The sequence below is a fragment of the Postia placenta genome (assembly GCF_002117355.1).
Source record: "Postia placenta MAD-698-R-SB12 unplaced genomic scaffold POSPLAscaffold_7, whole genome shotgun sequence".
NCBI classification, from domain to species: Eukaryota; Fungi; Basidiomycota; class Agaricomycetes; order Polyporales; family Adustoporiaceae; genus Rhodonia; species Rhodonia placenta.
The window spans coordinates 918,532-932,048 of NW_020169838.1; the positions used below are offsets into that span (position 1 = coordinate 918,532).

Genomic DNA, 13,517 nt, shown 5'->3' on the forward strand with positions numbered 1-13,517 from the left:
ATCTTCCAAACAAGCGAGATCGGATGCAAGATCTCATATTGTTCGGCGAGGACTTTACAGCTAGAGGCGCCTAAGACTCGAAAACTATCCTACGCTCTGCCTATCTATGCCCGTTATCCATCCTCAATCCCTAGTAGACCACCTGCAGCTTCTTGGATGTGGTCAACTGTTTTGGGAATTATACTATAGTCTGTAGGATACACGAACCTCGCCCAGTGTTTCGTGGCGAGCCACGGATGATATAGCACAAGTCATACTTTGCGTTTGCGTCATAGTGAGTAATATGGATTCGTAAACAATGCTCTGTAAATTAAAGGCTAATCCCTCTTTGTGCGCAGCGTCGCCTATGTCGATTAGGAACAGCGAGAGCGATGATACACTACCGGAAGGTTTCATTAACATTACCAATGGACGAGCATGAAGTTGCCATTCCACGTACTCACGATACAGAGTAAGCCACCAGTTCAATCGACATATGTATAAACAAAGGTAATTGTGTTTTGAAGCCCGGCGAAGTTGCTCCCTATTTGTTGATTTATATCCTGATGAACCGCCGCCGAGTCGACCTCCCATCTTGTTTCGGGGAATACTAATTCTCCTAAGTTCTTCATGTCTTGTACTCCAGCACATATACTGTTCAATAGAACATATGCCTCAATAGGTCCAAGACCCGGTACCAACCACAAGCGAGAGTCACTATGTCCCATGTACGATACCGGTAGAAGACCAGTGTTGTCAAGTAAGCAAACCGAAGCACATTATCATCATCGTAGCTCATCTCTGTGCGTGCGGGCTTCAAGAGAGGTAAGGAAATTGTCGCGGGGTAACGAATAAGACCCCTTGTATCATACAAAAGTCTCCGCGGGCGAGGTACGGCTGCTGGCATAAACATTCGCATTGTTGCCACCTTTCGTGATTGTCGTGCCTTCATTGAGTTGGCCTATGTAAAATAGGTCAGGTATACACTGGGATACGCTAGCCCATTGAAATGGTGGGGTCTACCTGTCTCATGAGCTCCTACCGTAGGTCCGGCGAACTCGATGCTACTCATTGTAAGAATGCTTTGTAGCTCGAAGCTTTCTGTCGTTGCGAATAATCGATTCCGTTGAGCGGATTCGCTAATGTCCAAGAGAAAGCGGGATAGTAATACGGAGCACAAGCTACAAAAATGGCATTAGCAGGAGTAGTCTGAGATAAATGACGATGTATCCTCACGGAACACTCATAGGCATGAGGACGTCTGTCCAGCGCGACTGTATAGCGTTTAATGATGACTTGCGAGTCTAAGAGTCTAAGAGCTGACGAAGAACTCACGCATAGGTAGTACATCATGATGTCCACGATGTTCAGCACAGCGAGTGATCTGCACAGCACGGTGAATCGGGATTCAGAATAGGCATGGAGAACTCACAAGAAGTACCAAACGCCTGGGTTATGACACTGTGAGTAAAGACTGGAGACGATGACAGGAGAAAATGTGTTCATACCATGTACCATCACGACTTCTTTGAGCATATAGGGCCTACTTACAAAGGTAGTTCGTATTCCAGGATCGTCCCCATGCTTGAGTACTCTCCATAATGTTACAACGATAACAATGGAATCGCTTGCAATGACACAGAGACGTGCAGAGATCATTATCGCTGGGGCTATTATCAGAACTCGTGGACCGGGTGAGCTACCCATAGCATCAACAGTACCTCTGAGGCCATTTGTTAGTCATCCGAGAATGCACTGCGTGATCCACATACTGTTCAATGGTTCCCGTCCATTTAATAAGCGCTATATCGAAGATGCACTGCGTCTCTGTTGCGTATATTACAGACGCAGCTAGAATGATCTGTGTAGATGTTATGACGAGGACAGTGTTCATGATCGGACAGTGCCGGAAACATACAATGTCTTGGAAGCAGGGTACCAACGCTAAAACAAGGACCGTGATGCACAAGTACCACCTCTGTCCGCAGAGTGCGTAAGCTCTGAGAGTCCCAGAAACTTCGTGAAGGTTGATCAGTATAATGAACTGAGAGGTCAGAAGTTCACGTACAAGCGAGGATGGCGTATAGACTTATGAATGCGACAGTTTGGCTGGTGACAACTCCTTTGCAGCTATGCAAAATATCCCTCTGAGATATGCGAACGTAATTTATCAAGGCAGCCTACCTCTACATAGTACTCCTTGGTCCATATTAACCAAAAAACAGAGGTATTCATGACTACGCACATATGGCCCGTACAAATAATTCGTGGCAATCGCAAAAGCCAAAAGGACTTGACTTGAGCGATTGAGGTAAAATATGCAAATCGACTTCGGTCTTGGACGCTGTCTCCAAAGGATTTGCAATTCCTGCGCAGATGTCAGCACAGCATCGTAAAGGGGGAGTACTGCGGAAGAATTATTGAGTCATGGTGTTCGTATTCACGAGTGACCCTTCACACCGGTCATGAATGCAACATTGTAGTAGGAGAGGTCGACCCTGCGAGTAAGTCTCGTTATCAGGACATAAAGAACATTCGGGGTATTGCATACCCTTCCCGCACGTCTTGCAGCCACGAGGAGATGTCAGTACCGTTCACTCCCGACATCGGGACGAAGAAGGGTGGTAATATGAAGGAGCCTTACTACACGAATCCGCGATAGCAAGCTCTCTAGTAGCACTTATATCCTGCTTGCGTAATTGTATAATATTCTGCACATAATCTTATCAGTCTCTAGTTCCACGGGTCATAAAACAGCTTCCCGTTGCGAGATGAAACTATCATTGCAAACTACCAGCGTCTTGTGGTGATACATTGCGTTCCGGGAATCTGATGCCCGCATCACACTTGGCATCGGGGGCAACATAATGCAGGAATACTCTACAGTAAACCGCCCGGGCTTGCCATCGGACATACTGCTGCATGCTGAAGACACTGCCTGCAATCCACTGAAACAGTATGCCCTTCCCATGTCCTATCATGAGCGGCGATAAGGGTCGAACAGCGTCTGCTAGTTCTGGGATGTGGGTTGTGTCCACAAGAGGGGGCCGCGTGGACAGGGCCGCGTGGACGGATGCCCCCGCAATGGATGCCTGTACCTGGTAATACTTGAGAAACATTCATACACGAAAATCTGTATATTGGAAATCGGATTTCCTCTACCCCAAATGTTCGTAGTAAACCTTGAGGGAGACTATGCGGGAGCTCTGGGGCGAGCCTCTAGTAGCTCTAGGCGAAGGATTCTGATCGAGTGACGCGACCCTATAGTTCCGAAGGTATGCTTGCGGACGAAATCATGGTAATTAGTACACCATACTTGCCTTTATGTTTGATGGTGCCCGGTGCATTGGCAACCTTTCGGATTCAATGCAGAAGTTTTGTTCGGTAGTTATTCGTTGACCGTTCAGACCTCGCCCACTTTGGGCATCAAATTAAGGGTCCCTGAAACATTCATGAGTGGTTTGACTCCAGTAGATATATCACGAAGAAGCGGACCAACTTTGAGCACTAGTTGCGATTATGGTCAATGTGCAGTGGATGGTCTTGTTAACGGTCACGAGCCGTGGCACAGTGGTGAGCTACATTCCAAAGGAAAATAAGGGCTCATCAAAAAGATGTTCATAGCACAGTTGATCGGTGTATGAAAGCTCGAGGAACGCTGGCGCGTGGAACAAGGTGGAACAGTGCGCTAAAGCCGCTATCGAGATACGCAAGGCGTGTACGTAAACTCAGTGCCGAATTTGGCATATCGGTCAACACTATGGCGCGTTGAGGTCGCTATTTCTACCTTGTGCTATATGGTTATTTATAGAGACAGATCACGGAGCCAACGGATGAATTCCCGTCTCCTGATGTTGATATCCTCATGCGATCTTTCACAAATCTGCCAACAACCAAGTTGATCAGCAGCCGTACTGCACGGGGGACAATGTCGTATGGTCCCAGCTCCTGTGCACGTGGATTGTCTATGTGTTACAATACATAAAACGCTGAGAATTAGGTTGTATGAGATTGGCAGATGACTTCAATTCCTTGTTTGCCGAGGTGTCAAGTCGAGATCAATCTCGACTAGTTCCGAGTACGGGGGTGCTACTAGACGATGTCCCTCGGTACGTATCTGTTAAGCATACACAGCCGAGTATTGTATCATAGAAATACATGCTAGGGTGTACTTTGTATAGAAGAAGTAATTCATTGTACAATATCGTGTATGGCCACTGCTATTCCATCTCGATGGATCTGTCTGTTGTCACGCACTGTTGATAGGAGGGGTCACATCAGACTGTGTCTGTGCGCGATAGTGTCTAAGCTTCTGTTGCCACTAGAGTATCGATGTTCCTGACTTGCGGGCTTGTGAGGACGTCGGCCTCGCTAGATGACCTGATGCAACCTGTAGGTAGTAATGAATGAGCATCGGATGTATCATTCGGTGCGGATATCCGGCATTGAGAAGATTTACCTGTGTCATATGCATCCAGCATTGAATCCGAGGGGACAAAGAACTTCATGCTCTGCACTGTGTCTACCTCTGTCGCCTGCGAGAAGGTGTGTAGTTCGCTGCCATCGATGCCGTGTTGGTCTTCTCTCTTAACCGACGCCCCTAAGTCGAGCAGGAAGCGCGAAACAAGAATCGATGAAATCCTTTCAATATACTGTCAGCATAATGGTTAGGATGCGAGAGCGTCCATCGCGTACGGGAGTGTGAAGGACACCAAGGGCCCAACCCATACTGGCTACAAGTGAGATTGAGTCGTGATAAACGGAGATGAAGCACTGAGAGCTGACATCGGAGTAGTATAGAATGATCTCGAGGACATTGAGGAGAGTGAGAGACCTGTACACCCATGTGAGCTCAAGAGCAGAGGAATCGAATCGGTGTTTGACGCACACAAAGTACCCTATGCCTGAGGTGCGATACTCAGAATGGAGACTCAAACACTATTAGCCAGTTGAGGGTCAACGTACCGTGTTTTAACACGACTTTCTGGAGCAATGATTCTCCGTTTCTCTTCCCGAACAAAGTGCCTGTGTGTCGGATGCTAAGAATAGTTGAGGTTATGACTATGATTTCGCTTGCAATCGCACAGAGACGTGCAGTGATCATCAAGGCTGCAGCGCAGGAAACTTATTAGGCCGCGCATGTGCAAGGTTGTCAGAGGAAAGGTGAGATTACCTCTAGAGAATATCGTCAAACATGGGAGTATTTGATATGAACTATACATACCGGCCGACCAATGGTGTCCATAGTAGGTCCATTGTACACTGTTTGGTATTGTACGGGGGGGATACAGTCTGATAAATCTTGGATCTGCCTAACGCAACCTAGGTTTAGACCACAATGATCAAAACCCCCGATATTCAGAATGAATGCAAAGTCATACCGCATCTTGAAACCATGGAAGCAAAGCCAAGACGAAGGTGACCGTGCAAAGATACCAGCTATTACCACTGAGGGCATAGACTCGTGAAGCCCCGACCACTAATTGCTAATCAGACAATAGTCCAAAGCATCATGAGGAGCTTACCAGCTAGAGTTGCATATAAAATCATTCCAGAGACTCCTCTTCCGACGAAAGTGAAAGTGCACCTATATCAAGTATCACAGTCTCTCAGGGTGTGCCACAACCGAAAGAAAAACATATATACCCCTATAAATGTATCAGCTCAAACAATTCCGGTTGATTAGGTGAAACTACCGCACCGATTGTGTATTGTTGAATTCACCTTGGATGTACACCGCGATCAAGAATATGATCCCGAGACGGTTGAGATAGAACAGCAACATTGGCTTCAATCGTGACGACCCACTCCAGAAGACCTGCACTTCCTGCGCCAGTGTAAGGATCAAGTCATACGCGGGAAGTGCTACTCCAGCTATTTCAGCCGACATACCTCAGGAATAAAACACATTATAAGGACTCACCGATCATGAATGCCATGTCGACATAGCTTATAATAGCACTGTAGGAATAAAATATCAATTGCGAGTTTGTTTCAATCCATATAAAACTGTACCCCTGTTGGAGGGCTTGGATCGGCAGGCTGGGTGCAGGAACAGTCATATCTGATATCCACAATTGCTTGACTCGATAGCCGACTGGTGAATAAGCAGGCTAGGATCTTGTGCCGTGCCTACTCTTAATATATGTATCAAGTCATCTCCTTTCGCACGCAATACCATGTGGTAGTCAATTCCATCATCGGTCGTCCAGTGTCTCAATGGATGCGCAGCGTGCATAACCTTATCCACACTTCCCTGACATAGAGCATAGCGGGAATCAATTCCCAGCAGTGTGGAAATATCATGTTGCATAGCCCTTGTGGCTATGATCGCAAGGAAATCGAAACAACACGGCAGGATACAAGTCAACCTTGGTCGCACTACTCTTGCCAATGCAAAACAATCATGCAAAGCCACAGCTCTGTGTGTTAGCCCTACATAAAATGATACATCATGACTAGTACGAGTCCCAGAGTGAATCTAAAGGGCGTGTGTTAGTACCATATGTCGTATAGTTTCCGAGCGAAGGTGGTATCTATACCATCGATCATGAAGATTGATTAAAGAAAGAAGTCGGAGAAGCATTGGCACGAAGACACATATCATGAAACAGAGCGCCGTAAATCTGCAGACAGTTAGGGATACTCGGATGGTCACCGACTGGCCTATCGGACCTGTCGCCGCAGACAATGAAGACCATCTGCCTTAGCAGCATGCTTGCAGTCCACCGCGAGCCCCGGTGGATGGTGCAGGAGTCAAGGTCACAGGTGTGACGTTCCATAGTTCAAAAGCACTAACACGCGTTCTCAGTCGTACACCACTTTGGGTTGTCTGTGGTAGCATTAACCTGAATGAAAGGAATCGAGCGATGGTCTGCACCAGATCCTGCAGTGCAGATGTCCCGTATGCCACGTCATGTCCACAAAGCGGATGCGTATGATTGAAAGATCGGTGAGACATACTCCGCCTGTGCTCGACTTCGATGGGGGCAAGGTTCGCGGAGGAGAATATTGCGGGGATGAGGCCAGGGATAAGACTATTTACGATCAGTGTAGCCTCCACATAGGTGCGGCCTGCAAAAAAGACGGCGAATGACGACGATGATCAGGATTAACTGATGAAGATGTAATATTTAATGGTGACTGGCCCAAGTTTAGGACCAAATAGAACAAAACAAACCGAGGGGAGAATTATAATCACACGAGTTACACACCAGCGTTTACCGCCGCTGGGTTTGGACTCGATGATGATGACGATTTCTTCCGGATGAAGCCTTCACTTCAATGTGATTATGATGGATCGGTCATTATTGCACTTTTAGAACAAGGGTGTTATCGATACTCAGGATCAGTCTGGGAGGGCGGTATAGCAAGCCGAGCCATAAGAGTCAAGACAAGAGATATTTGAAAGTTACAATCGAATGATGATTTACGGCGAGGAATTGACTGAATGTATGTTAACGTCGACGAAGTCTCCAGTGCTGCAATAAATATTGTGCATCTCGAGACAGTTTTGGGCATTATGTTCACTGCATCCTATTCGCGTTATTGAAGATATTAGATTATTGAAGTGAAAATGGTGCGTGGATAGCAGACCTTCTTCGTAATCTTCTAATGCCATATTATCAGAAGGACTAACGAAACACATGCTCTGGGTTTGCGACAGGGTATTGTCCGACACTGTCTGAATGCTAGAATCCCCAGAGCGCAATTGGACGCGTCTCTTTTGAGTAGATTGTCCTACGTCGAGCAGGAATCGCGAGACCAAAATTGACGCGATACTTTTACGCGAATGTCAGCAGATAGTGGGCGAACTGATGGATACGAACATACGGCAGCGTCAACGATAACATGCTGTCATGGCTAACCTGGTTTTAAGGTTATGGAAATTACAATAACCTGTAGGACGGGTCACGACTTACATATGTTTCGACCAATACGATATCTGTCACGTATAACAGGGTAATAGATCTGCAGAACCAGGCCGGCTAATGAGAAGAGGCGCGACGTAATGCGATGAGAGGCGCACAAGAAGTACCAGAGGCCTGCCGCAAGTTGATTGCAATATCAGTGCCAATAGAACGAATGAGAAGAAAAAAGCGCACCGTGTCTGAAAATAACATTCGAGAGCATGTTCCTGTTGAGATTATAGTGCTCCCCGTTCCCGTAGGTTTTCAAGATAGTCGCCACTACCACCATCAACTCACTTGTGATGACACAGAGACGCCCGGTGATCAGAATGACTATAGTTTGAATCCCTGTTAGCTTGAGAACATGATTCACGCCGACAAACCATGATAGTACCTCTGGTAAAATTGAAGGAAGTAATCAGTACTAATACTAGAACTCTGAACTGATAGATATACCGATCTATTCGTTTTGACCAGTGCACTAAATCCACAATACACGACTCGATGTCTGGAGGGAACAGAGTGTACCAAATGACAGAGCGACCGAGATACACCTATGGAATCTACTTGTTAGCCTGTCGTTGATATAAAGGCAGTTATGTTCAGGCACGTACCGCATCTTCACAGGATGGGAATAATGCTAACAAAAATGTTAAAGCACAGAGATACCATCTATGTCCTCCAAGTGCATAGACGCGGAAAGCTGCCACCGCTTTCTCAATCGCGTGAGTTCGATTGGGAGTCGGGGCGAGCATCAGGGACGTACCCGCCAGGACCACATATTGCAGGATCTCGGCAATTGTTTGGATGAAGGTAGAGATCTTACAACTTGGCGGGCGTTACTACATTTCACGAGACTCATTCACGGTGAGCACGTACTCCTCCTATTCGTACAGATACGATTAGAAACGATGATGAGAGTTGCAGCTTAAGCACATACTGTACTTGTAAACAACCACTGATTCGCTAGATTCGTTGCGGCCAAAAATATCAAAGCGAAGCGGTTGAGGTAGAACAGGTACATGGATTTCGGTCGTGGATTTCGCGTCCAAAAGACATTGATTTCTTGTCCAAATGTGATTAAGCAATCATAGAGAGGGAGTGCTGGCAAAACGATGTTACATAACTACTTCTGAGCAACGTAGGGAGACTCACCAGTCATAGACGTCAAGTAGTAGTAGCTGAGATTGATCCTTCATACACAAACGAGCGGTCACGTCATATGACGGTTCATCGTCGACTGGTGCTGGCACCTACCCCTCCTGTAGCTCCAGGGCAATCGTACCATCTATGTAGGTGGTATTTTTCCCTGACATACTTGAGGGCGTAGCTCCGTACGGGAATTAGATATGCAGAGTGTTCGAGATGAGAAGGTTAATGGGGCACTGAGTACTGTAGTGAGCTCGTTCTTATATAAACAATGACCCGAACATGTCCTATATGGCGTAATGGGTGACCTTGCTTTCGCTTTTGGCAATTGAGACACAACGGCAGCCTTGAGATAAGACACCCAGAGCATCAGATCTTGACCAGAAAACAAGATCGCGTAAGCGAGGTGATCTTCGAACATGTCGACAGTAATAAACGTCTTACTGTTGAGCGAGGATTGGTCTTCAATATGACCCTTCCTGGTGAGCCCCTGTTAGTGCGCGTAGAGCATACGAGTCATACAAGTCACGCAGAGCCTCTCTGCGTTACGATACGTCTCGAGCACATTAGTGCGTGAGAAGGTGCGACGATCGAAGAGGACGACCGTTATCCCTGTAAAGATATTGATGTGGGACGTCAGTCCTTGTGGTTGTGGTACGGAATCACATATCCTGACCACCTTCCTGTAGACGTGATCAGCAAAACCTGAGTGCAGCGTGATGGTATTATCGGGCCAACCTGTAATGATGTAAGTGTGCCAGTAGACGACAGTGTAGGCCCATTCGCACTTACCACAGCTATTAGCGGAGTGGCAACTGAATTGCTAGGTGTCACTCGAGGGAGGTGGCACACATTGGACAAGAGTGTAGAGACGTGGTTCCTGACACAGCCGTTGATGAGGTAGGAAATCAATCGCCGTGTCCACGATCAGTCGATCGCCTTGACATGTATCCATCTTTCGGTCTCGGGACACAGGGACGAATCTACGTGCATCTATGCAGATGGAAGCACGGTATCGGACGCTCTCGGGAGCGTTTAATACAAACTATCTCCAATTGGCAGCAGATACCGACTCCCGAAGGTCAATATACGGCCAGCTCTCATGTCTGTGTATTTCGCCGTCGCGCCCTTCGCTCCATTATTGACTGGGGCTAACCGGGGAAATATGTTTAATCATACTATAGAAAAGCGTTCACTTAGCTTGAAAGAATACAATGGCGAGACACGGGCGTAAGTCGTGAAATACTGTGCATTCTGCATTTCCTAATTCGATATTCTGTGAACCTGAGTCAGACCGTGTGGGGCCAGATTACAAAGCTCATCGCCGAAACCAACGTACCGGATGCTACCCGCACGGAAATGAACGTGTTCCATTCCAAGGAACTCGGAAAAGATGATGAACAGCAGAGCCCTGTTCAAGATAAGCCACCACATGCCGATTTTCTCGCCCGGCCAAACGTTTCCCAACGATCCATTGCAACACAACAGCACGCCAGCACGATAAGAGGTGCTGACACGATCCCAGGATTCATGTTTCCATGCATGAACGTGCGGATAAAGTAGGGAAGGCGAGCTATCAGCATGGTCAGGCTGCAGATGCCGGGCGCTCGACTAGCAAGTGCATGCTCTTGTGGATTGTCTGAGTCATGGTGTACACAGCAATACTAATTGCTACAGCACACGATCGTCCTCTGTAACACGCGTCCCAGCCGCTCACAGAAAGAAACACAGAAATATTGGCTTCAGGCAGCCACTCGTAGAACGTTGAGAGCTCAGAGAACGTATGCAGGTACGTGAGCGTCCTGCCCCACACTGGACGGGCGCTGGGGGGGATGACGTGCGTCTGTGAGATAACAGGCGTCAACACGTGCACTGCTGTCCACTCGTCCCACTCAGACTGAGAGCGGAGCGTCGTTCACGTACCACCCAATAAACATATGCTTTCACGTTTTCCAGGCGCAAGGATCACGCAGGTCGGAAATGGACCACAGGTGGTCATCGATGATCCGTCCAATGGGGACGGGCATTGGACGTGGTACATAAGCGCAGTCTAGATATCATATCTGCTCACTTTGCCGCGGTACTGTATTCTGTCACTCGACGTTCAAAAAAAGTGCCTCTGTGTTGAGACACCTGCATTGTTGATTCGACAGCAGCTCAGCCAATGAATATGGTTGAAGTAATATCGCACTCTCGTTCAGAACGCTGAGAGCAAATCACTTTAATGCCGTTTCCAGTATTTCAACGTCTGGCGCACTGAAAAGACTTGCATGAACAATTATGATATGCAGACAACTATGCGGATCACTTCAACCTGCTACAGATGTCAGTGTGTGATCATACGATGTGCAGCGCTGTCGAGTACCTCTTCACACAACTGCATCAAGTAAGACTCATGAGAGCATTCCCGTGAGCCTCCTTGATACTACCGGCGATCTTTCTTATCGGAGTATTGGTCGAAGTACTAACTTGATAGAGTCCCTCGCACTCATAAGGATGAAATCCTGCAAGGTCACTAGTCAGAACACTGTGTCAGTCTAGATAGCTTAAAATATTTGTGTACCGGATACACTGAGATCCATTACAGACTCGGAGGAAATGGCAAACTGTATGCTTTCGCCTTCCGTGAGAATGTGAGGCTCATTTAGGCTGTCGTGGCAGTCAACGCTGTCTTCTTGCTGCGCGGCCTCGCCTATGTCGAGCAGGAATCGCGATACTAGGACAGAAGAAATGCTACGACGGGCTCCATTAGCCTGCAAAAGACAATGGTAGCTTGCGCCGCGTACGCACGGTAGTGCAAAGGATACCATGGGTCCAACCCATCGCGGCTGAAATAGTGTTGAGCATGATATACTATTTTATACGCTTTGACTGGTTGAGTTTTACTTACGTACAAGTGATTCAGAACAATCTCCAGTATATTCAATATGGAGAGAGATCTGGGCTACATCGTCGGTTCGAGACTTATTAATTTGATGAAGAACGTACAGAAAGTACCAAACACCTGAAGGGTTGCAATGTCCGGTGGGTGAATCAAGGTGAACGGTTCGGAGGAAGGAATACAACCCTACCATGTGCTAAAACCACGGACGGAAGCCCCGATATTACCCTTGAGGTTTCAAACACTCCATTATGATTGTATGACTTGTGAGTCCTCCAGATTATTACAGCAATGACGATGGTATTGCCAGCAATCGCAGAGATTCGTGCGGCGATCATTAGGGCTAGGGTACATCACTCCGTCAGATTGGACAGACCTACCCACCACGGGATCACGACAACTGTACCTCTTATAATAATGATCAGAATTCGAGCACACATTCGGGAGATTCAATGCTATGTACGTACCTTCCTATAGATGGCGTCCACAGCAAGTCTTCGGCGCACTCCTTCGTAACTCGTGTCACAGACAAGCCAGCCTATGGCCAAAGTTGTGTCAGATCACTCGCCTATCGCAAAGAACATATGAACAGATACAATGACTTCACAGCACTGGAGCACAGCGAGAACGAAGGCTGAAGCACTTATCAATATCCTCTTATTAGGTGGGCTGAGAGCATATACACGTGAAGCTTCAACCGCTGATATAGTGTGTTAGAGCAGAGGGAACTACTGGATAAACCTTTAGCTTCAGATGCGACTTACAGGCTCGTATTACATAGAGATATATCGCAGCAACGGTCCTGAGATCAAACCCATCTCGACAACTGCGCGCAAAGATATGCAATAAGTCGCCAAATAGAGAAACTATGGCATACCTCTGTGGCCTAGTCAGAGATTGTATGTTTGATTGATCGGTGACGTACCAAGTGCGGTGCTATATGTTCGATGATATACGTAACACCCAAAAGCATAATACCGAAGCGATTCATGTAAAATAGCAGAATAGACTTCGGCCGAGCAGTCTAACACCAGAGGACTTGCACTTCTTGCGAGAATGTTATGGCAGAGTCGTATAGGGGAAGAGCTGTTCATGTAAATTATAGCTTCAATATCGTATCAGATGGAACGTTATGTTGCATCACAACGTACCTGCCATGAAGGCAATGTAATAATGCAATATAGCTACCCTGGACGGGAATGCAATATAATCACTCCGCGAAACCATCAAAGTGGTAACAACTTACTTCTGGCGTAGGGATCCTGCTGAAAAATGAGGCGTCGGAGCATGTGGTCTTTCTAAGTCCATAGTAAATCGACCGGGCAGTCGTGAACTGAGAGGTCGAAAGCTTCCTGATTCGTGTCGTTGCAAGATTCGTCTGAACGGGTTTCTTTTGTATTCCGTAAACCCTAACATTCCGCGGCGGCACGGGGTGGTCTGTGGTGCAGTACCCAGAAGGCTTTGCGCATCTCGAAGCGCACCACAATCTTCATTGTAACGGTGGTCTCAAGTATCACGCTGTGCATCCATAGGCATGAAACCCTGTACCACACTGCGCGCTCTTTCTTTCTCCCGTTCATGAGCAATGGAACATAGCG

The 13,517-nt window shown here is 47.1% G+C and overlaps 2 protein-coding genes across 2 annotated transcripts; both read right to left on the minus strand.

Annotated features, from left to right (window-relative positions):
* Positions 1-1,118: 1,118 nt before the first annotated feature.
* Positions 1,119-2,586, minus strand: POSPLADRAFT_1046572 (hypothetical protein; the record flags this gene model as incomplete). Its single annotated transcript, XM_024479070.1, has 10 exons — positions 1,119-1,160; positions 1,315-1,363; positions 1,412-1,440; positions 1,531-1,702; positions 1,752-1,840; positions 1,898-1,995; positions 2,048-2,126; positions 2,225-2,385; positions 2,440-2,477; positions 2,531-2,586. The coding sequence occupies 10 exons, from the start codon at positions 2,584-2,586 to the stop codon at positions 1,119-1,121; spliced, it is 813 nt and encodes a 270-aa protein (XP_024338956.1).
* Positions 2,587-4,283: 1,697 nt separating this feature from the next.
* On the minus strand, positions 4,284-9,205 carry POSPLADRAFT_1046573 (hypothetical protein; the record flags this gene model as incomplete). Its single annotated transcript, XM_024479071.1, has 19 exons — positions 4,284-4,369; positions 4,439-4,631; positions 4,675-4,813; positions 4,945-5,018; positions 5,204-5,427; positions 5,505-5,566; positions 5,676-5,853; positions 5,903-5,940; positions 6,482-6,515; positions 6,779-6,865; positions 6,943-7,053; positions 7,194-7,258; positions 7,902-7,924; positions 8,085-8,089; positions 8,187-8,285; positions 8,656-8,710; positions 8,830-8,993; positions 9,045-9,082; positions 9,147-9,205. 19 exons carry the CDS (start codon positions 9,203-9,205, stop codon positions 4,284-4,286), a joined length of 1,734 nt encoding a protein of 577 aa, XP_024338957.1.
* Between the last annotated feature and the right edge of the window lie 4,312 nt (positions 9,206-13,517).